Genomic DNA, 23,642 nt, shown 5'->3' with positions numbered 1-23,642 from the left:
GAAGTAATCTGGGCTAACATCCCACGCGATGGAAAATTTATTCTTCACCTTCTTTCCAAGACAGCTCAGCTTCTGCTGAGATCTGGCCTGGAGGTTCACTCCCTGGAAGTGCGAGCACACTGGCACGGCAAGGGCTGCCCCGTGTGCTCCGTGACTGACGGCGGCGTGTGTGATCAGTGACTTTAGGTCTCCTCGGCACAGACAGAGGGAGCTGGTTATGATTATGCCTCATGAAGACAGTGGTGCAGCACCTCAGCCACCTTGCTCTGTTGTAGAGTGGCTCTTATATCGGGAAGCACTCCTCATTGCCATTCCTTCAAGCCTGGGAACCAAAAACATCCAAAATTAAATCCCATTTCTGCCCCCTTCCTGTGTGACTTTAGGCAGATTCCTGACCCCTCTGGTTTCATTTTCTTTTTGCATGTGAAACAAGAAGGTGATATCTAATAGGGAGTTTGTGAGTTGTGCTCTGAGACCTGCTTATAGAATTGTTTGAAAGGATTAATCATAACATCAGTAAAGAATCTGGTACTTAGTAGGCGCTTTACAAGACCTGTACTCTGTGGTCCCGTCTTATCTTTTGCCAGGCATGTGGTATGTGATTCTGAGTTCAGAATTCCCATGGTCATCTGTCCAGTACAGAATGAAACAGAGCTATTGCTTTATGTGTGCATTGTATGAGTTTACATACTGCATTTTGTGTCTTTTGAAGGAGGGTGAGACAGGCTGTGGACAACTGAGTAGGGAACTGTGCACTAGCAGAGGCGGGTCTGCTTTCCCAAATCCACGGTCACGTGGTGGTTGCGAAGAGCAAGATCATTAGGTGGCCTGGAGGCGTGAAGGGAGAAGGGAAATATAGGCTTATGTCAGAATTTATTAGCATCAGCTAAGAATTCTAACCCAAAACAAGTGGTGGAAAGTGAAAACTGCACTTACACTATTGTTTGGTCTACATTAAAACAAGCAGCTGGAGTGATTCCTATTAGTCTCACTGGTTTTATTTTTCAACTTTGTTTAGAAACAGTCTAAATAATTAATTTTTTGAAAGTGACTATCTGTTGCAACTATTTATAATGCCTATTTTAAAGCTACTCAGTATGCATTAGTAACAATTTCAAAGGCCCGGAGGGGTGAATTCGTTCTTTGCCTGTTGTTTATAAGAGACTGGCATCCAGAGCAGGAAAAGCTGCATTTTCTCCATCGTTCCTTCCCATCCACAGTGTGTTTACTTTGTGAGGGAAGCGTCCCCTGTTACTCTCTTCTTAGGGCCTTCATTTTGGAAAATACATGATTGACTTTTAGGTCGCTACTAAGATATTATTGCACTCTTTCTGAAAACCTGTTAATGGGACGTATAACTTCCATAAAGCAGGCCAGGCAGATTCTGATACAGCACTTCACTAGCAGTTTCTAGGGAAGATGCTAAAGCTCTCTTTATTTTAAAATAACTGAAAACTAGGGAGAATGGCTCATGGTCTGCAGTGTTCTGGCCTCTCTGCTTGACAGGAATGCAGTAATGCCATCGCTGTATCAGTAGAGTGGGCTGCTTTGAGAGCCTGGAGCATAAATCTCAAGGTTTTCCTTTTACAGCCCCAAGGGACTTTATCAAAGATCATATGTGTTTTCCACAAACTGACTGCTATCAGTATTATTTGGAAATAGAAAACATTTCTGCTTCATTTACATTTAGTGTGTTTTTTCATATTAAATGCACCTCAGATACTGACAAAGTGGCTGTCAGGTATGGCTGGGTGATAATAATAACCCATTAAATTGAGCATTCTGCCTTTCAGCCATGCTGGATGACTGAGAAAGTGTGTGTGTGTGTGTGTGTGTGTGTTTTGCACACACACGCACCTACCCTTGAGCACTATGACACCTGCTGGCATTACTTCCCACTTCTTCAAGTCTTGTTATCCTATCATTTGAAATCTTTGGCCAGATGGCTACAAACCCATTGTAATTTCATATCCATGTTGTGCAAATTTTGAGATAAGTTTTTTATTAATAAGCAATTCAGTAAATATATTAGGAAACAGTGAGTTTAACTACTTTTAGTTTAAAGCACTTCTTTTATAAGGTAACTTGTCACAATAGATTGTTTCCTTAGGGAAAAAATATTTAATATGCAAATATTTTTAAAAGATTCTACATTCTATTAGGAATATTAATCTGAATTATATTTAAATACAAAAGACTGGTTTTGAAAGTAATTCTCTATGTAACTACTTTGAATGTTATATCTTTTCTACAATATCTTTACAGATAACTATTAATTGGATATATGATATATGTTGTTTATTTTTTTAGTTAAAACAGAGCCAATGAGCAGCAGTGAAATAGTTTCAACAACAGCAGACGGGTCTTTAGACAATTTCTCAGGTTCAGGTAAGGAAGAAGTATTAGATTTTTATGTTAATAAAAACATAATTTTTCCCAGTGTATTTATATATTAAAATATGTATACACATGTGTGTATATGCATGGTTTGGTGTGTGTGTATATATATGTGTACAATATATCATATAAATAATACGGGTTTTCTCAGCGTCACATATTTGCAATTCTGATGTGTTTATTTAGTATGATAAAGTGTTGCTGGAAATGTTGTCATCTTATAAAGGAAGTAAAATCAAAAGGGATTTTGTTTTTTTGTGTGTCTTCTACTAAATTATCTTTATTATGTTAATGGTTCCTTCCCTTTTTGTCTCACTTGTATGATTTTTCCAGTCATGCAAACTTCTTGTTTTGTAAAGGAATTTCATGTTTTTAAGTAATATACACTGAAGTGTTGTTAAAAGAACATCATATCTGCAACTCCAAAAAAGCATGTGAGAGATACATTGTATACATATACACATGTATAGATAAAAAGAGAATAGAAGATAGAGCTAAGGTACTAAAATGTTTGCATTTAGGGAATTTGAGTAAAGGATATTGGAAGTTTTTCCACTTCTGCAGCTTTTCTGGAGGTGTCAAATTATGACAAAATGAAAAACTGAAAAATGAGAAGCATCAGTGGACTGAGCCTCCACCCGTTTCTGTGGGTGGGTGGGCTGCAGCTCCCTGCGCACCCTGTGAAGCCCACGTGCCCCATTTCTGTGTCTCCAGCATAGTTCGTGGCAGGCAGTATGCTTTCACAAAGTTTACTGAAGAGATGGTGGCTTAGTGAATAAGAGGAGAAAGTGGACACACCAAAGAGAAAGATGTCTTTCAGGTACATATACTGAAAGGGGCAGGAAAGAAGGTAGTCATTTGAAAGAGGGCTATTGGGTTGAGGATGGCACTGAGAAGTTCTGGGGATTTTGCAGCCAACATAAACTTTCCAGAGGTAGAGGCTCGAGGTGTAGGCAAAACAGGGGTAATTGGAGAGAAGTTCCTGATGGGACCTCAATGGCTTAAACCCCAAACAGAAGTGAACAGCCTAGAAAAGGAACGACTGTTCCATGGAAACATCAGGGAGCATGGATGGAGAGTATGGAGATGAGACCGAAGTGGAGGAGAAGGCAATACATTGAGGGAACTGCTGCCTGATTTCTCTGCTCAAAACCCCCAGTGGCTCCCGTCCATCTCTGAGTAAAAGCTGAGTTCTCAGCCTGAAAGCTCCATTAGGCCTTATTGCCTGCCTCCCTTGCTTTGTGCCCTTCCTCCAACATGCCAGTGGGTGTGGGAAGGTGACAGACATGCTTCCAACCAGGGCCTTTGCAGTGGCAGCCCTTCTGCATGGATTGACCCCCTAGCCGCCTTTAAATCTGTGCTCAAATCTCACTTTCTCCATGAAGCCCACCCTGACTTTCTAGTCCGTGTTGGAAAACTCACTACAGACTTCCAGTCTCTTTAACATGCTGAATTTCCCCCACCACACACCATAACATTTAGACTCTTTTTCCAACCACAAGGTCTGTGCAGAAGGTCTCCAGCTATGAAAAATAGAGATGTTTATTGAAGAAGATATAAGATACAAGAAACATTGTACATAGGGCAGAGACACCTCAGTCCTCTTCAAAGTAGGCACCATAGAACCTCACACAGTTCTCCTGAATGCCATCAGTTGCCCCGTTGTATTTTCCTGAATCTCATGGACAATCTGAAATCTTTTCCCTTTCAAAGGTGATTTTAATTTAGGAAAGCCAGAAGTTGCAGGGTGCCAAATCTGGGCTGTGGTAGAGCTGAGTCATCTGGGTCATTTGATGTTTTGCCAAAAACCTCTGCACCAGACATGAGGCGTGAGCAGGTGCATTGTTGTGACGAAGCTGCCAGTCACCAGTTGCCCATAGCTGCAGCCTTCTGAATCATCCAAATAGTTTCCGTGGAGGAATGTTCAAGCTTAATGCAAAATCTGATGCACATTTGTTGTTCTACTTGCTCATTTTGAATGCAATGGCCACACAGTACACATGCTCACTTAATGGCATCTACTGCCCCCACTGACTAGTACAGTGAAGTCATCATTGTTCAAACATGTGCATTCCAGTCCACTCTCTTTGACTGCCAGGTTTCATCAATGTCATGCAAATCATTCTCATTATATTAACAATTGCTGAACTTTTTCTGGACAGACTTCATATATCATTTCCCTGTGCCTTAGGTTTATATTGTTCTCTCATCCCTACCAAAATATGTTAGGGCAGGAGTTTTGTTTTCTTTCATTCATCCCCAACACCTGAAAAGTACTCGGCACTCAAATATTGCTAAGAGAAATAATGAATATGTGAATAAATGAATGAATGAATACTTCTACTTTATTCTCTGACTCAAAATGAGAGTAATAAGGTTGTGAGCTTGAAGAGTTGGAGACAATCAAAATCATGCTGCAGACCTGCTCGATGTGGCTTTGTTGGAGTGTTGTCCCATGACCTAAAGGTTGCAGGTTCAATCCCTGGTCAGGACATGTACAGGAGGCAATTGGTTGATGTTTCTTTCTCACATTGATGTTTCTTTCTCTACCTTCATTTCTCTCTTCCCCTCTCTCTAAAAACAATGAAAAAAAAGTCCTTGGGTAAGGATAAAAAAATTAAAAAGAAATAAATGCTGTGAGGACTTGGGAAGCACAAGGCTGCTTGGGAACATAAAGGGGGATTGACAATAGAGCCGAAGGTCCAAACAAAGATGAAACCAATGAGTGTCGACTTTTTACGGTAGAGCAATTTTTCTTTACAAGGCTTAGCTGCTGAGGAGAGACATTTGTGTTGATCCAGGGTTGAGGGTTTCCAGGTAGAGCATGGAAGAATATGGAGAGAAGAGAATTTAAAGTGTCAGTAAAAGAATGATTTAAAATAGTAACTCATGAATCCAGGAGAGGTAGAAAGAACGTGAAGGCAAGGGTAATGTATTGTGAGAAGATAAGGACATCAGGGGTCCTGCGTCTCTTGATGAAGTCAGAGAACGGGTGGGATGGGAACGCAGACATGAAAATTCTGGAAAGAGAGGATGTTCTTTCCTTAATCTTGAAACCCAGTAAGGCCTTCACCACATGCTTCTGCAGTTGGTTCTCTGGACTTCCCTTTCTCAGCCTTTGTCACTAGTTTTAAAATTAGTTTTCATTGTCCTTGTGAGAATGGGGGTTCTCTCTGTCTTGTTCACATTTACAGTCCCAGTGGGCATCACAGAATCAAGTATATGCATGATGGTCAGTGAATGTTTCTCAAGTAAACAGAAAATTCAGTCATTGCTGTTGTGAAATGAAAAAAAAAAAGGTCCAGGGTATGGTGTTGTGTTTGATGGTCGACATACAGCCAGAGCTGAAGGACTTGTCAGGGGAGATGGCCAAAATACTAAATTTTTAATAAATGTGAGGCAGTGTTCAGGAGATGGGTCATCGTGGAAGTGATAAGTCACGGGCCTCAGAGAACGAAGGGTTTATGGGGGAGCAGAAAAGCAGTGGTTTGGAAGAAGCAGCAATGAGGGTGTGTTTTCAGGTCTTTGTGGTGCCTGGAATCTGAGAGAAGGAGCAGGCTCTACTTGGAAAAGACATGCAGGAGAAGCGTGGGCCTTAGAGAAAGGTGAGCAGAGAGTTTTATGGAAGGACTGAAGTTGCAGAGGATCTTGTTTCCCGTAGAGCACAGGTGGCAAGCACAAGGCCTGCTGGCAGAATCCGGCCCTCCACCTTGTTTTATCCAGCCCGGCACCTTGTTTCTACCTGGTGGCAGCACCAAGCTCTTGCTTAACTGTTAAGGAGTAGTTACATTTATACAGTCCTCAATTTACACTCGGCCCTCTGAAGGCCACTGTGAGGCTGATGTGGCCCCGGGTGAAAATGAGTTTGACACCCCTGCCATAGACTGATTCTCTGTTGGACACAGAGGAAAGGACTGGGTGAGCTGGGGGACTGGATAAAGGTATAAGAAGCTTGGAGCACCATGGGGGTGAACATTCTTTCCATGTCCTTTATTTCTCCTCTGCCCTGCCCTGCCCTTCTCTTTTTTTCTTCTTTTTTTCTTCCCTCTCTTTCTCCCTCCGTCCCTTCCTTCTTTGAGTAAAAATGCAAAAACCATGGCATGCTGGAGTGGCTGTGAGCAGGACTTAGGGTCTCTACAGAAAGAGGAAACTACTGAAAGCAGTCCCCAAGCATTTAACTCTGAGATGGCCTTTGCCTCTGTGATCAACACTCCTATTTTCTTCTCCATGACGGCTTAAATATTTACATCCTATTATGGGTGTCTCGAGGAAAGAGCTGGGATAAAAAAGAAATAGAGCCATTTCATCATTGGTAATGGCTCTCTCTACCTCTAGGAACCCTAGAATTTTAAAGCAGTAAGGAGGCAAGAGTCTCACTCTTCCAGAAAAATCACCAGATATCCTGGTGTGGGGACCTGGAAAAGGGGAATTGGTTTTCTAAAGCATGTGGCTGAATTAAAAATCGCAAGGTCGTTTCTTAGGTTTTTAAAATATAGTGATGTTCTGGTAATTTATACTATTTACTAATGAAAAGCAACACTTTAAGAACTTAAATGTTAAGAACAATTGGGCTTGAAAATTATGTGTTTTTAGGGATTGCAAAATGTCTTCGCCAGCTGCTTCTGGCATTTCCATAGAGCCTAAATGTGTTATTAATTTGTTTTTTAAAAAAGCCAGCTGATGATATTAATCACACAAAGTTGATGCCTGGTGGTATTTGGAACCTGGAAATAGAAACAGGAATGCTTCTAGAGGGGGAAAAAGACACTATGTGTGGCAAATACAGTTTTTAAAATTTTTTTAAATTGATTTAAAAAATGTAACTTTTGGGGTCTGATTCCTCTATTCAATAATTATGTACTTAGCACCTACTATATGAGCGGCAATGTCTAGGCAGTGGAATTTAGTGGTGAAGACAAAGTAGACAGGCTCCCTGCCCTCAGGGGGCTTCCATTTCTGGGAGAGAAACAGAGTGACAGGTAAGTGGTGGCGGAAGGAAACAAAAGCAGAACAAACAATATAGTAAAGAGCAGAATATAGTAAAGAGATGGAGGTCTCTTAGAGGGAAGGACCCTCTGGGAAGAGAGCATCTGAGTGCACATCTTAGTGAAGTAAGAGAATAGGTTCAGGTTAATCTAAATGTAATAGGAGGGTAAAAAGAGGGCTTGGAGATAAGGGAAGGGGGTGGAGTATGGTTACCACATGCTCTAATTTATGTTTTTAAGAGATTACTGTTTGCTGTGTGGAAGGTGCTCCATGGGACAAGAGGAGGCAGAGGGTAATAGAAGCAGGGAGATTAGTCTTTCCCTGGTTTTGAAGAAAGAGGACTGTATTAGCGCACATCCTTCTTACAAGGGCCACCAAGTCAGGGTTAAATGTGCCAGGATTCTGTTAGGGAAAAGGAGTGAGGAGAGAGAGAAGGGACTGGGGGCAGGGGACATGTCCGGACTGCCATCCTCTGGTGGCTGCAGTGTGGGTGATTGAAACAGAATAGAAGACAGGAAGAGAGACGCTGCCAGATCTAGACTGTATTTTGAAGGGAGAACTGACTTGATTTCTAATAAAAAGCGTGTAAGGGGAAGAGAAGAATCAAAACTTACTGTTAGGCTTTGGACCTGATAGTTCAGCGGAATAACGAGACGGGAGCCTGGTGGAGCAGTGAACTGAGAACTTGTTCATTTTGAGATTTCTGCTGACTTTTTCAGTGGATTCTCAAGCTTGTGAACATTTTTATCTTGGTTCTCCTCTCCCTTCCTACAACAAGATTTGGGGAGCTTCTTCAACTGATATGTTAGAAGCAGGAAAAAGAACGGAACAGTAATAGAAAACAAATGTGCTAAAATAGAGAGGTTATTAGTTGTCCACGTGTTCCCGGGGCTCTGACATGCGGAACTTGGAGTTTACTAATGGTAAGAAAACCACTTTATTTACCTTGACAGATGAGCTGGGAGCATTCTTTTTGCTTTAGGTTATTCCGGTCCCCCCAAATTAAAATTCATCTGAATTTCTAGGTTATTGTTTAAAAATGTAAAGGTCTTTTAAGCAATTAAGAGGATAAAATATTTGAGGTACACTATGTAAGAATCTTGACTTCAAGCCACACAGAGATTACAGGGCTTTGAATTTAGAGAAAGCCCAAAGATACAGCATTAAATAGTCAACAATTTTAGGTCCATGTAGTTAGGAAAGTAGCAACTAGACATTCAGCACTGTAGGTTCTTAGTCACAGTCGTTTCATGAGAATACTATTTAGCCCAATTCTTCTTGCCAAAGAGCTGAGTCAAGTTTCTTATGCATGTTTATTAATAAGTTAAAATAATTTAACCATTCTTCAAGTCATTATGGTTTTTAAAAAATGTACTTTGCTTATGACCTAAATCTCACATTTTCATTGAACAAATACTGTTTATTGATTACTCACCACATGCCAGGCCCTATCAGGCACTGAGACAAAAAGTAGGAGGTCCTTGGCCCCAGAAGCTGATGGTTAGCTGAGAAATCTAACATCTATAGGCTACGTATGCTGACTGCTATGCAATGTGGTAAGTGCCGTATTGCCGGTGTTGATAACATTTCAAGAAAGTACAGAGAAGGAAGCCATTATTCTAAAGAGACAGTGATGTTTTAGCCGCAAAGGAGGAGGGTTTGTCAGGCAGAGGAAAGAAGAGCATTACAAGGCAGAGGGTCTGGTATGAAGAACAACTGAGACAAGACATGAAAATTCAGGGCACGTATGGGGAGGCTACGGAACACTAAACCCAGGGAAGGGTGGAAGCTTGCAGCTCTTTGTGTACTCTGCCAAGGATTTGGAATGTTTCCTAGGGATAATGTGAGCTCAGTGGAGAGATTGCAAGCTGGAGAATGATCATAAAGAAGTTTTCATTTAAGATAGATCACTGTGCCAGTAGTAGTAGTGGTAGTTAAAGGGCAGTGGCTGGAACTCAGGGGCAGAAGCTAGGGGGATGTTGTGCTCATCCTAGTGAGACACACAGGGCACCTGAGCGGGAAGGGAGGGAAGGGCCGGAGGGTGCTGGAAGCGCAATAGATGATTTCTCCATTTGGGACGGGTGACTTGAGAGTCATGAAATAGAGGGGGGGAAATGAGGTGATTTTGAGATACCTAGTTTCTAAGTAGGCTGTCAAGAGGTAGTTTCTTTTGATGAAAAGAGTCAGGCAGAAATACCAGCTTTCTCCCTTAGTCATTTGGATGTGTTACTTAATTTCTATTCCCATATGTAAACAGGGGCAAAGAATCTTGCTTTTAAGCGTTTTGCTAAACAGATGGTGATGCTGTTCATTGGGTAGAATTAAAAATACAGAAGGAAGGGCAAATTTGGGATGGAGATGGTGGTTATCTGCGTATCTGAGATAGTAAACATTCACTACACAAACACTGTGTTCTGCACTTTATGTTGATTATTTCATTTAGTCTTCACAGCACTCCTATAGGTAGAATTATTGCCCTGATTTTACGCGAGAACATATCAAGGATGAGGGGGAACAAATCACCTAAGACCAAGTAGAAAAGTTTCTACTTGAATCTGAGCTGATATTAAATTCTGACTCCAGAATACAAGGGGGGAACCCCCAAAAGCTGGAATTATATTCTGGAGGGTGGGCCCCTTGTAGTACGTTTTCTCTGCTTGATGAGTGTTCTAGGAAACCATCTGTGTCAGTGTACTGGCTGCTGCTGCTGTGAGAGACTGCGTTTGGCTTCAGTGAATTTTTTTGAAGACTCTTTCGGCACATTTGCCCATTGCGTGATGGGTGGTTCACGAGGGCACCTGCCCACTCTGTGCTGAGTGTTCAACAGTAAACCTGAGTGACCACAATAAACATGGCCCCCCTGCCCCACCCTCCCTGTTCACCCCATCTCACCCCGAGTGATGTTTTTTGTTTCCCTGGATAAAAAAGGTCCTCAAAGGGAGACATCTTGCTGATGTGGAAGAGGTGAAACAAAAAAATGACAAAAGCTCTAAAAGGTATCAAAACCGATGAATTCAAAAACTATTTTGAGCGGTGGAAAAAAAGTCTTGATAGGTGTATTGCACCAAATGGAGAATACCTTGAAGGTCACTGACGTTTAAACATGTAAGAATAAATACAAATTTTTTTAATAAAATTCTGGGTTTTGGGGGGGTCCTCTTTTGTATGTGTTTGCCACAATTTGCAGCCTCTCAAATCTCTTTTTTCATGTGTACACATATATACTATGTGTTTAATCTAAATCAAAGTTTCGTGGACCTTACTATACTCTGTAATAACCCTGATATCTTCTATTTTATTATTCTAAATGAAAAAAATATGTTGGGTATAACCTATTGAGTTTATAATCTTTTTATGGGTCCTGACCCACACTTTGAAAAACACAGGGATAAAAATAGAAAAGAATAAAATGGATTTCTGTGGTTTCCATCACCAGGTGGCATTCAGTTTTTGTTATTGTTGTAGTTTCATTTTTTAAAGCTTATCTTTAACTATGACCAAGAAGGATAGGACTCCTCTAGCAACTCTGTGGGATAAATCTACTTTGCCCTTGGCCTTTGTTTAGTCTTAGAAAAGGTTGCAGTCACAGATAACCTTGGCAAGTGGTAGTCCTTGTGGTCCAAATGTTCTCTCCCTAATCCCTTTCTTCTATAAAATGCAATATTTGACTAATTCTCCTAAGGTTATTTGTGTGTCACCCCCTCCATGTGACAGACAGAACTTGTCTTTGTGTCTGTAGCATCTAGGCAATGCCTGGAACAGAGCAGTGACTCAACATGTGCCAAAAGACAGAGGGGCACCCGCTGAGGTGGCCTGCCATTTCTTCAGTATGGACTCTATCTCTGCCAGACCGATGGACAGGTGGTTGAAGTCTGGCAGCTGGAGAGAGGAGTGCCAGTCCAGACCTGCCCTGCTGTGCCTGGACTGGGCCTGTTGGCTTTACGAGGAAAGGGTTATGCATAGATTTTGCGAGTCTAGTTTGATTCCACTACTGTTCTCCCAAACACAAGCTTGAAAATTAAATTTGTGAAGCGTTAATGTATTGATGCAATGTCATAAAAATACATAAAACTTTGAGAGCATGGAACCTTATGGTTTTTTTAATTGAACTTTTTGGGATGACATTGGTTAATGAAAAGTTATATGGACTCCTGGTGTACAGTTCCATAGTACATCATCTGTGTGTTGTGTTGTGTGTTCACCACCCCAAGTCAAGTCTCCTTCCATTACCCCATTTACACTCTTCTGCCTTCTCCCATACACCTTAAGGGTTTTAATGTAGAACCTGAATTTGAGGAAAAAACTATATGTATGCGTATGTTTGTGTATGTATAAATGCCAGTGGGTGTAGATACATATGTGCATGGATAGACAAATAACCCCTGTTTATAGGGAATGAAGCTGAAAACTACCCTTGTAAGGCCTGATGCTTGCAAGAATGGATTTTTGCTTCTTTTGTTCATAATGAATGTAAAAGAACATTTGATAGGAGAGTTTAGTGCATTTCTGAGACATATGAATTTAATGTATGTGACTAAAAAAGAAAGAAATTCTGCTCAAATGCTTAAATGACCTCTTTCGAAAAACAACCTTCTACTTGGACACTGAAGCTGAGCCCCAGCAGCTGAGGACAGAGGTACACGTACCTCAGCACAAGAAAAAACAGGCTCAGCTTGCAACTTGAGAAGTTTAAGATAGTTATAGGGATGCATTTATTTTTACTAAAAAACATTGCTAAATCAGAGCAGGCAAATGAAGACCTGTCCTATTTCTGCTCGCTGGAGAGAAGATTAGACTGTGTTTCTTGGTAATCCAGCCTCAGGTGTGTGTTCCCATGGAGCAGAAACAATAGGCCAGGTGACCTTCCGGGTCCTGCCCAGCCCTGCAGTCCAACTTCACTTCTCCTCTTTCCAAATCGTTCCAAACAGTAGCCGGGACTCCTTGTACTCTCCAAGTACTGGCACTGAAGAGCCCATCCCAGCATGCTGACAAGTATTTTAAGACATTGTGACTGTGTTTTCTAAGAGTTCATTTAAAATTCGAACCAGTTTCCATAGGTTTCTTAATATAGTTGAACTTTCTATTAGATTGTGTGAAATTCCCATTTCTGTGCAGGTTAGAAAGGTCTTTACGGTCAGCCTGTAGTTTGAACTATATCCCTGCTTGATCTATATTTTTTATCTTGCTCTGATTGTTGTGCATTATTTTTTTTTCTAGCAATTGGGAGCAGTAGCTTCAGCCCGAGACCAGCTCACCAGTTCTCCCCACCACAGATCTATCCTTCCAAGTAAGATGTATTTTCTCTTAACAAGCAGCTTTTCTGAGTAGTCTTTTACCTTATTTCCAGTCATGTCTTGTGCCCACGTGTCACATCTTAATTTAAAAACAAGTGCACTTCATAGAGACTTAAATGTATTTACACAAATTTATTTGGGGCCTCTCCTAGCAGAGACTGAAGGATCTCAGCACTTTTATCCTATGTTTGAATGTTGTACTTTAAGAGACAGGCTGTAACTGGAATTTGTGATATGCTTGTGAATCAGTTTCCTTGCATGTTTCCATCTAATGCATGGGCTTTCATTTTCTGTCATTTCTGACAAATAGCAGAGCATACCCACATATTCTCCCTACCCCTTCCTCACAAACTATGGCTGCATATGGGCAAACACAGTTCACCACAGGAATGCAACAAGCGACAGCCTACGCCACCTACCCACAGCCTGGACAGCCGTATGGAATTTCCTCCTATGGTGAGTAAGGCAGCTGTTTCTTCTAGTAGTGTCATTATCTAGTGGGCGTCCCCAAGTGGCACTGAGAGACTGTCATCTTGGGCCACTTAGCAAGTGTTGTCACCTTTTGTGTCCACGTTGTTAATGGGATTGTTTCAAAGGGACATCGTGAGTGACTGTTGGCTACTTGTCTTGAAGTCAGAGGTGGCGAATAGATGGCATGGGTCATATGCCCTCTCGCTTTCATTTTATTCCATTTATATCTCAACTCTTAATTTGCCATTTGAGCACTTGGCTCTAGAATCCCAAGTATTTTGGTGCATATTTGCGATAAAGCTGTGAATGAATTCTTTGGGGTAGAGATTCATTTCCTATTTATCAGATGCCTGGGTGTGATTAGGGGAGGACAAGCAGAATTCAACAAACCCTTGCTCTAAACTCGAGGGTGGTAGTATTATCAAATTTCGGCATTATCAACCATTAGGAAAAGTGATCTACATATCTCGACTCAGGCTGCACTTTAAAGAGGCAAATCAGGAAACATTTCCAGCTCACCTCCCCATTTGTGCCTTCCCACCTGGAGATTATCTTTATCTTGGTGTAATTTAACTCAGTTGTTACAGGGTCAATACCTGAAAATTAAAAATAAATCAAACAAAACCTCAACATTTAGTTAAAAAAAAAACTCTGGAATTTCAAAATACCTTTTCTTCAATTGAGTTGCTATTCTTTTTTCTAAACAAATTGCAACCCATTTGAATAGAAAAATATGAATTATTGGCATTTTATTAAGAAAAAATAAAACCTTATAAAGAAAAAGCATATAATTTTTGGAGGAAATAACTGGTAGAATAAGTAATGCTGTGCTTAGTGCACAGAATTATGTTTTGTGGTCAATATTGTGGTTGTGTTTCTGTTGCTATTGTTTTGTAATATTCTTTTCTGCAGCATAGTGAAAGAAATGTTTTTCTTTAAGTGTTTCATTAATAATTAGAAGGTAAATCACTTCATTTCTTTCATTTTCTATCTTTCCCCCAAACCAAATCAACCATATATAAATTTCTTATAAAATATATAGAAATTAACATCTAAATTGTCTATATATGACTTCACCCTTTGTAGTTTTATTTCAGACCTATCCAAATGGAATAGAATCTAGCTAAATGGTTTTAAACCAGGCTTTAAAAACAGCCATGAAATGGACTTTCTAGAATTGTCTTTTATTTCCATAACTTGCATTCAAGGTTTCTCAAACTAATATTAGATATAAATCAAATTTGTCTAAAATTTTAAACTACTATTTTGCTAAAAGGGGAAAGAGAATCCATGATTTGAATTATGTAGTTTAATTCTATAATGTGAGTCAAGGATTCCCCATTTTATATTCTTAACATTTACCATCAGCTGGTTATTTGAAGTCTCAGTATGGACAGTGCTAGGGCACTGCAGACCTGCCAGCGCTGCTGTGGGCGGGTGCCTTTCCTGCTACTACTGTGCGTGGCTGCCACTCTCGCAGCCCCTCTCACAGCCCCTCCCCTGTTCATCCAGTCATGCTGGGGCCCACTGCCAACAGCTGGGCTGTGGGGTAGGAGCTCCTCCAGTTCTAAACCATTAGCAAATGTCCCTGTTGTCTGAAATAGTGGTTCCAGGTGGGTGAGATGAGCAGAATGTCTGAGATTGCAATCAGAACTAATAGAGTAAGGATAGGAAATTTAATCCTCACCATCTTCACCATGACAGGTGAGGATGGGGGAGGTGGTCAGAGTAAGTCTGTGAAAAGGGCTTTGATCCCCAGGCTTTCCATGCTTATAAATCTTCTGGGAATAATTCTCAGTCCTTATCACTTTCCTGATCACCTTTCTTCTTTTTTTGGACCTTGAATACAAGTTGATGCCCCCAGGGCTTCTGCCCAGGTGCTCTGTTTTTCCTCTGGGTCAGTGCACTAAAAATATGGCAGCCCACATAGCTCCACCGGCTCTCTCCTTACACCCTTTCAGACCACATGGCTGCTTCTTCCTTCTCTCTCAGCCAACCATTATTTTAAATGCTGGGCCCAGAACTTCCTGTGTCACCTCATATCTAGCCCCTCCTATGATGTGCCACTTTTGCCAGTTCCCCCGTATCTATTACCTTCTTTCAGCTGCCATCGTTAGTCAGGGCAAGACTTCTTGTGATGCACAGACATCCAGGGTGGGCATCTACGTCTCCTGGCTCTATCACAAGTCACTATGTGCTCTTAAAGTCACATAAACCTTTTGCTCTGGGTGGCAGCAGCCCTCTCCATTCAAGAAAGGCACCGCTATTAACTTGCCTTTGTTATGCAAAGTATCCTAAACCATATCATCCACTTCCCCTTCCCCTAATCAAGGGCTATGGGGTTTTCTCCTATTTTCAAGGGACTCTCCCGCTGCACTCCATTACAATTAGAGGTGGCTCTCTCCGCCAAGAATCAGAGATTCTTCTATTGCCTTAGGAAAGTTAACTAACTTCATTCTACTGATGAACATCCCCTAAAATAGACATAAACAGTGAGACTGCTGTGTATTCTAGATCCCACAGATATCATCTATCTAAAATGCAAAGTAAAATTATTCAAAAATGTGAGTTCCCTTGGCAGACTTTTTTCTCTCCTCCCTCTGTGGGAGTTAAAGACAATTGTTAACTTTCATGACTATCTTTAATTATGATCTAGGGCTGAGCACTGCGTAACAACCCTGCCAGACGTGAACCCTAAAATTCGGATGTCAGCCTGGAGCTTTAGGAAGTTCTTGGGGACCACAAATACATTATTTATATTACAATATGATAAAAAGAATGTATACTTTAGGCTACATTTAAAACAATTCTATTTGAATTGTAATAACTATGTATGGTGCCAAGTGGGCACTAAATTTATCAGAGTGATCACTTCATAAGTTGTATAAATGTCTAATCACAGGGTTGTATATCTAAAACTAATATATCATACCTCAACTGTAACTGAAAAATAAAAAAAAATATAAAAATTTTTTAAGTGTACAACTTAGTAAAGTCAATTGATTAGTGACCTTAAAAAATATTTGAATAAATACTTGGAACTACAAGAGACAAAATGGCAACTGCTGTACAACTTGTCTATAAATCACCCTGCTGCTCTACAGGATTCAGTTCTTAATATCCTGCTGTGTGTGTGTGTGTGTGTGTGTGCGCGCGTGTGTGCATGCGCGCGTGCGCGCGCACACGTGCTTACTTCCTGCTAGGATCTGAGTATTGGGAAGGGTTTTTGCTTGTGTTGCTTAGTTCTGTGCCCAAAATTGCTCCCTCTGGCTTCAAAATAAGTATTTACTAAAAACATCCTTGTGGTAGAAAGAGTAAGGAAAAAAGAAAAAAAGAAAGAAAAACAATGCTGTGAAGCTAGAGATTCTAATTAATCACTTTTTAAGAAAAAGGGATTTTAATTCTGATATTAATCAACATAACTTTTAGAATAATTTATAGCTTAGTCATGACCATTTCTCAATTATAGAGGAGATTATCTTAAACTCTTGTAAAACAACAAAACCAAGTGCAAAAGTCATGTCACTGGAGTTCACTTTTATAGAAAATGGAATTCAGAAAAACGTTAAGAAAGAACAATGTGGTAAGCATTCAAATCTGTGATAATCCTGTGTTTTTAAGTTGAAATTATAGTTTAGGGTATTTTACTCTAAGCATATCTACACTTGATTATTGAGAGAGTATTGGGAAGCATTTGTGACAAACAGTTGTGGAAGTGTTTTTGTGTATATGTCAGCTTTTGAAAATGAACAGATAGATAAGCTGTCACTAACTGATTTAGGTGCATTATGGGCAGGCATCAAAACTGAAGGTGGATTGTCCCAGTCCCAGTCACCTGGACAGACAGGATTTGTCAGCTACGGCACCAGCTTTGGTACCCCTCAGCCCGGGCAGGCACCGTACAGCTACCAGATGCAAGGTCTGTATATGCACTGATGTGGCTCTCTTCATTCACCCTGTAGGCCAGTAGGTACTTTTATAAACTATAATATGCTATATTTTGTGTAAAATTGAAATATAATATGTGTTATATATACATAAAGAAACTTTAAAAGAATGTAGGAACTGTTAGCAGTTATTAATCATGTTTGTGGAAAGATTGTGTTCTTGGCAGATCAGAGCAGTGGTGGAAAGGAGACAATTTTTTATATACATACACATATGTAACATTTATATAATATATATTATATGTTACATTTATTGAATATGTTATAAAACTTACCTACACTACCCCTCCTTCCTGCCTCTCATAAAGTCCATGAATGGACTCCATTTTTCATTTCCTATAGTACACCATTCAATCCATTGCTATCTACTTTTCGTCCACCACCATTGCCCTGAGATTGCTCTCTCTTGCTTGCCAAAGGACCCCCCCCCCAACTTTTTGGCTCTTTTCTTATCTAACTTGTTAGCAGCATTTGATCCCACCGACCCAATCTCCCTCTTCAGCCTCACCTCTCACCACATCTACCCTCACACACTGTGGCCCAGCAGGTACTTTCTAAAGTCGAGTCTGATGTGATATGGAAAGAATGGATGTTGGTGGATAGTGGATTGGGCTTAGAGGCAAGATTCCTTGTACTACTGTTGCTCTTACCTACTCTCCTGGCCTACATTTGCACATTTAAAATATCAAAAACTTCTTTGTGAAATCAAAGTGTTCTGCCTTGGTTTCTTGTGACATATGCTAAGGACTGAGGTCTTAGTGTGACCAATGAACCTTTCTAAGAGGGCTGAATTTCCTCATTTTTATTATCACAGCTCTAGAAATAGAGTAGGTGATAGGTGTTGACTAAATGATCTACCAAAGACCAGGAGATTAAATTGTCAGTCAATCAATATATCTTCAAGGACCAGCCCCTGGGTCCTGATTTTGACGCTGTAGACCAAACATAGTGTAAGTGCCTATCTGTGGCCTCCTTTTACCAGTCCAAAATGAGATGAGTACTGTGAATGTCAAATTAAGTTGTTTAGACACTTGTGGGTTGATAGTAAATCTTATGTTGGTTAAATCAAATATTAATTTTAAGATATGGGACTTGTACTCTCTCTTTTATTTTTTCATTTCATTCTGTTAGTAATTCATGACTATTATATTTTGCCAAATTTTCAATCCAGGAAGGGTTAGGGGAGAAACTGGTCCTATACCCCAGAGAGTTTGAGAAATATTACACTTGAGAGTCATTTTTATCTTTCTGTCCTCAAATCAAAGCTTATGCAGCAGAAACAGCTCTAAGAGGCCTAACCAGCTACCCGAGTATAATCATAGTGTTAGAATAGAGAGAAAATGGCAGTGGAAGAAGAAAAAGTAAAGTTAATTTAGAGGGAAAAATCTCTTTATTTTGAAAAAGAAATAAGGACATTTGTATCATCAAATATAGGATTGCTTTTCTACCCATAGGTTTCATTGCATCTGGGCTCATTGGACATTGAATTAAAGCTCTTTTGTGGCCTTTCCAGAGGGATTTCAGAACTTATTTTCTGTGACTGAGTTAATATTTCAGATGGGTGTTTCTATAATGGCACTTCACTTAATTTTAGATTATTGGATATAATATGATTTCCACATATCAAGACAGATAACATGTTATTAACTTGAAGCTTAACTGGCCAATATAATGATGGATAATTATATATTATATACTATAGATTTCTTATGGCCAAATTTGGATAATTAGATGCCACTTAATATGCATTTCTTAAATATTAAATGCATGACAAAAAATGCTTCAGCATTATTAAATGATTTTGCGTGTCCTGTTGTGGGAATCTATTGACATTTTAGAGTCTTTTCAATACATCTTTTTAAAAATATAGAAATCTCCCTAATTTCTAAGATTACTTTTATAAAATTCTCCAGATTCAGTTATTTTTAATAAATAATGGTGATTTTTTTTGTTCATGTCAATCTTATCTTGTACTAATACTAAAAGTCATGAAGTAAAACCTCAGGGACTAGGAAATGGCTTTCATCTTTGCTGCACGATTGCTAGAAATGTCTATTTCTCCTTTATCTCTTTTGTATGTTTAGTGGAAGATTAGAACTTAAGTTCAACTGAGAAAAACAAAATGTTTTTGTTCATAGACAACTGTAGAGTTCATCCCAATGAAGGGAAATGCTTATTAGTTTTTGACATCTTCCTGCTCCCAGGTCAGCCTGTGTTTCTGGGAGAAGTTTTCATATGGTGTGAGGAGGTCTTTTCTCACACACCATTGACAAACCTCTTGCAAATAAGTTGGCAGAGCAGGTGAGTGTGGATGGACAAAATGGGCCTGGAGACCCCTGGGTCACTCTGCTGATAGTATAGATAGTGTTTTCAGGACTGCTCACCAATCAAAGGACACTGACAGCAAGGTGAAGCAGAAGGGGTGAGAGTGTGTGTGGAGGTGTGAGCACTTGTGCCCATACGTACACGTACTATGAGCAGGTGAGCCACTTAGTAAAAAGTGCTTCAGCCTCTGAATGTTTGATGAGTTTCACAGAGTACCTGCCCAGATTGTCATAAGCAAGTTTTATTCTCCTTTTGTGTAAAGAGGCATCTGACTCAAAGTCAAGCTTTTAGTTACAATTTTTTTAAAAAAGGCAAGTCCCAGACCTATTGCTAGCATCACCTTCCCATTACCCCCACAGCCGATACGGCACGAGTAGAGTTCCATCTACCACAGAGGCGGGGTCATATGAAGAAAATGAAATTTTATTTAACAGTCTGTTCTAGGTAAAGAAGTGCAAAAGATTTTCACACACACACACAAAACAATGAAAATTAAGTTGAGTCTCTCAACTGGTTAATTTTCAGCTTTGAAGAAAACCCAGCTCTCCAGAGTAACTCAGTTCTGTTGATTCCAGATATTTGTAGGTAGAAACCACCTTTAATTGTATTTTCATCTCCACTCTCTAGTAGCATGTCTAAAATTTACAAGTGTTTGTTGGAAGTGGAGAGTCCTGTGTCACAATGACAGAAATTAAGATTCATAAGGACTCTAGTTCTCTTCATCTGGAGAAATGAATTTGGGAGTCAGCAGAATAAAAATCCCGATCAGTTTATTTTCATGGGATATTCAAAGCATTCTTTCCTTGTGCTCATACTAGTAGGTGGAGTAGAGCTGATTGGAGACTTCCCAGAATCAGGGTGGAGGCTTAGAATTCCTTTCTGAGTGTTTTATTGCCCTGGAATAGCAGTGATGGTGCAGGACCTTTTTGTCATTCTGCACCAGGAAGGGGTCAGGGTTTGCCATGATAGATGGGAGGGGCTACGCAGATGCACACGTCCGAGACCCAGAGGGCTCTGGAAAGCCCACGTTGTTTATTTTCCTTCAGGCTTTATTGCTCTCACTTAGAGAAGGCAATGACACAAATTCTAACTCCCTCTTTGTGTACAATGTTGTTTGTTCTGTTGAAGAGATTGGGGTTCCAACCAGTGAGGAGAGACCACAAATTAAGGGCAGAGGTTTGCTAATGGGGCTTGGAAGGGTGTTCAATTCCACGGCGATCTATACCACACTTACCCGGGGCTCCTTATGATGTGGGAGTGATCTATAATAATGATCTAATAAGGGACACTACCCTCACCTCCTTTGGGCTGCCTGTCTGTAGCTTTTCCAAAATAGAAAGGAAATGTGTCAGTTTATCAGTCATTTAGAACCTCAGAACTACATAGCAAAATGCGCTGTTAAAGTTTTTCATTAACTCTAGAAATGATGCTTTTCCAAAGAGAAAATACGAAGTCCAAAATATAGGGTTTAAGGAAATGGATATTAAACTTTTTTCCATAATCTGCTATGATCAAGTGTTCGAGTTTTGCCCTTTCTGGCGTAAGGTGGCAGGGTAGATGGAGAAGAGCTATTACTGCTGCTGGCGCTGATGCTCAGATTTTCTCCGTGATTGCCCTGCCACTCTACTCACACCTATATTTTGGTTTGTTTTTTTTGCATTCCAGAATTTTTTTTTTCTTAAGTTGATTTTTTTCCATCCCAGCTCTGTTAGCATCCCGTGGCATCTCAAGGGACAAGTGTTGAAAGTTGTATGGCGGTCCAGTTATACCAATAATTAATCAGTGATTAATACCAATACTATTGTGTATATGAGTTATTTTTTATTTAAAATATATAGAAATCGATCAAGAAAGATAAATGTAAAGGTTTCGCAATCTTTACTACCCACGTTTAAAATTCCCTTTTGAATCTACAAGCTGTTACTGAGATAAAAAGGAAAACTTGGTCATTTAAAATCCTCCTAATAAGAAAGTGGGAAACTTTGGTTTTCAGTAGCCCATCTGGCCTGCAGAGGCTTTTCCCCAGGGAGCTACTCGAACTTCTGCCACATAGATCGTGCCCGATGATGGACACAGCCCATGGCAAAGAGGCCAGGGAAGGAAAGCAAATGGGCTTCTGTGCAAATACACGAGGGACAGATAGCATCCTGCTTGCCCAGTGAGTGCTAGAAAACGCTCTAAAACATGGGAAGTACAGACAGGCCCCAGCAGGTTCCAGCATTCTTAGGGTGGCTGGGATTCTGGTGTTTAATGTGGGCCCTTGTTCTCTGTGAAGTAGACCTTTGACCTCCACGTTACCTTTTTATTTTCTTAAGTTTTTTGAAGTTATAGCTGGGCAATGTTCTCCAGGTTAAATCACACACAAAACTTGGACTTTGCATTTTCAATCATGTTATAAATCAACATAGACTGGGTTCTTAACTGCAAAAATGTAGTAGGGATTTATTTTCAGATGTGGGTTAATTTTTAAACTACAGTCACTTAGCATTGATAGAACTGGGTGACTCACACAGGGTCTTCTACCACGACTGTTTCTCATTTGTTACGGTTGACAAGACCACCACCCTTTCTCTGTAGGGACCCCTGACAGTGACAAGAAAGCAGAATCTTTGTGATACACTATCTCTGGGTGACTGTATATAATTTACTTTTAAAATTATGTACTACCCTAAAAAGAGAGGAACAATGAACACATCTTTCAGAAATGAAATAGTTTGATTCTAAATTTATTTACTCAGTTTCTCAGGTGTTCTTGTCTCCACCCGTTGTGTGTCTGTGATGCTCATGTATCCAAAAACTAACACCAGTTTCCATACTATATAGTTCACTTGCAGTGTTACTGAATATGAAAATCTAGAAAGCAGATCGGGCATAGTCGAATGAAAAACACTGACCTGGAAGTGGAGATCATGGTCATTTCCTAACCGAGTGTCCTTGGACAAGGAAATCACCGTTCTCTCTCTGCTTATTGTATTATAAATGTACTATAAAAATATAATAGGATGTTATTGCATTCTGAATTTGAAATCTTTCACATGTAAGCAATATTCTTTTTGTTCACTAACACATCCGCAATAGGCTAATATCTGAGTTAACAGAGCTAGTAGTCCATACCTATACCATAAGGTCCATGTTCTGTTAGAATGCCCATGTGGTATATGGGTGTGAACTCCTCGTATCATCTCTGTAGTCAATGGTACTCATATCTAAGATTAGTGAGATTTTTATGAACTGTCTAAAATCTGCGATGTGTAATCAGTTTAAAAGTTCAATTTAAAACTCTGCTGGATTTTATTTTTGGAGATTCAGAAATGTTTTAAATCCTTCCAGTAAATACTTCTAGTTCCTGCATTTAATTTTCTTCATATAATTTAAATCTAAAGTTGGGATTAGAATCTAGGGTTTTTTTTAAAGATAAGCCTTTATACACCCTGTAGTAAAAAAACAAAACAAAACAAAAAACAGCAAAGTATGTGTCCTCTAGATAAAATCTGAGAAATAAGCTCAGTTATTATTTGATTGTTTTTCCTTTCCCTACTCTTTTTTTCATTGACCAAATAAGGAAGTTGAGAGAATTTTTCTCTCCTGATGTCTGTTGGCCTTCAAGTCACCTTTTCAAACTTCCTACTGCCACCACACACACACACACACACACACACACACACACACACACACACACACACACACACAACAGGAGTTATGGACAGGCTTCCTCCTACACCCAGTTCTTTATGTGAGCCATATCCTCACTGGACCCTCCTGTCACCTAGCACACTGGGTTTCAATTCCCAAACACCAGCACAGAGCACATCATCAGGAAATGGAGAGACGGAGACCTGATAACATCATTTGAATTCCTAGATCCAGCCTTGCTATATGCAACTCTAGACTTTCCAAATTTATAAGCCAATAAATTCTTTTAAACTAAAAAAAAAAAATTTCTCAAACCCCAATTCTGTCTCCCACTTGAGCCTAGATGAAATCCTTCAAGGGCCCGAGTCAGACAGTTTATCCTTCTCTGTGTGAGGCAGAGGGTTAAACATAACACAGAAATTTAAGGAATTTATGATCAGGAGGAAAATAACACTAATGAGTGCTTGGTTAGTATTGTTCCAGTGAAGAGATAAATTACACAGTATCAGTTATAATTGAGCTGAAGTTCCCAGAAGGTGAAACCAGTGCACAGAGGAATAGATTTCCCCAAATCTTATTGGAAAGACAG

At 39.9% G+C, this 23,642-nt stretch overlaps 1 protein-coding gene across 6 annotated transcripts in view; it reads left to right on the top strand.

Moving 5' to 3' along the window:
* The window catches only part of EYA1 (EYA transcriptional coactivator and phosphatase 1), a 296,080-nt gene that overhangs the window by 170,058 nt on the left and 102,380 nt on the right, over positions 1–23,642 (top strand). For 2 of the 6 annotated variants that reach the window (XM_045861478.1, XM_045861483.1), the window contains 4 exons: positions 2,311–2,388; positions 12,601–12,670; positions 12,988–13,133; positions 16,930–17,067. In XM_045861478.1, coding sequence (XP_045717434.1) covers positions 2,311–2,388; positions 12,601–12,670; positions 12,988–13,133; positions 16,930–17,067 — 432 coding nt within the window. Of the gene's footprint in view, positions 1–2,310; positions 2,389–12,600; positions 12,671–12,987; positions 13,134–16,929; positions 17,068–23,642 lie in introns of those variants that run through there. The other 4 variants (XM_045861482.1, XM_045861480.1, XM_045861481.1 and 1 more) reach the window with 4 other exon arrangements.

The sequence above is a fragment of the Phyllostomus hastatus genome, unplaced genomic scaffold (assembly GCF_019186645.2).
Source record: "Phyllostomus hastatus isolate PE091 unplaced genomic scaffold, TTU_PhHast_1.1 phas_scaffold_21, whole genome shotgun sequence".
In the NCBI taxonomy this organism is placed as follows: domain Eukaryota; kingdom Metazoa; phylum Chordata; class Mammalia; order Chiroptera; family Phyllostomidae; genus Phyllostomus; species Phyllostomus hastatus.
Note: the sequence above shows the minus strand (reverse complement) of the source record. Positions and strands in the feature narration are given on the sequence as shown.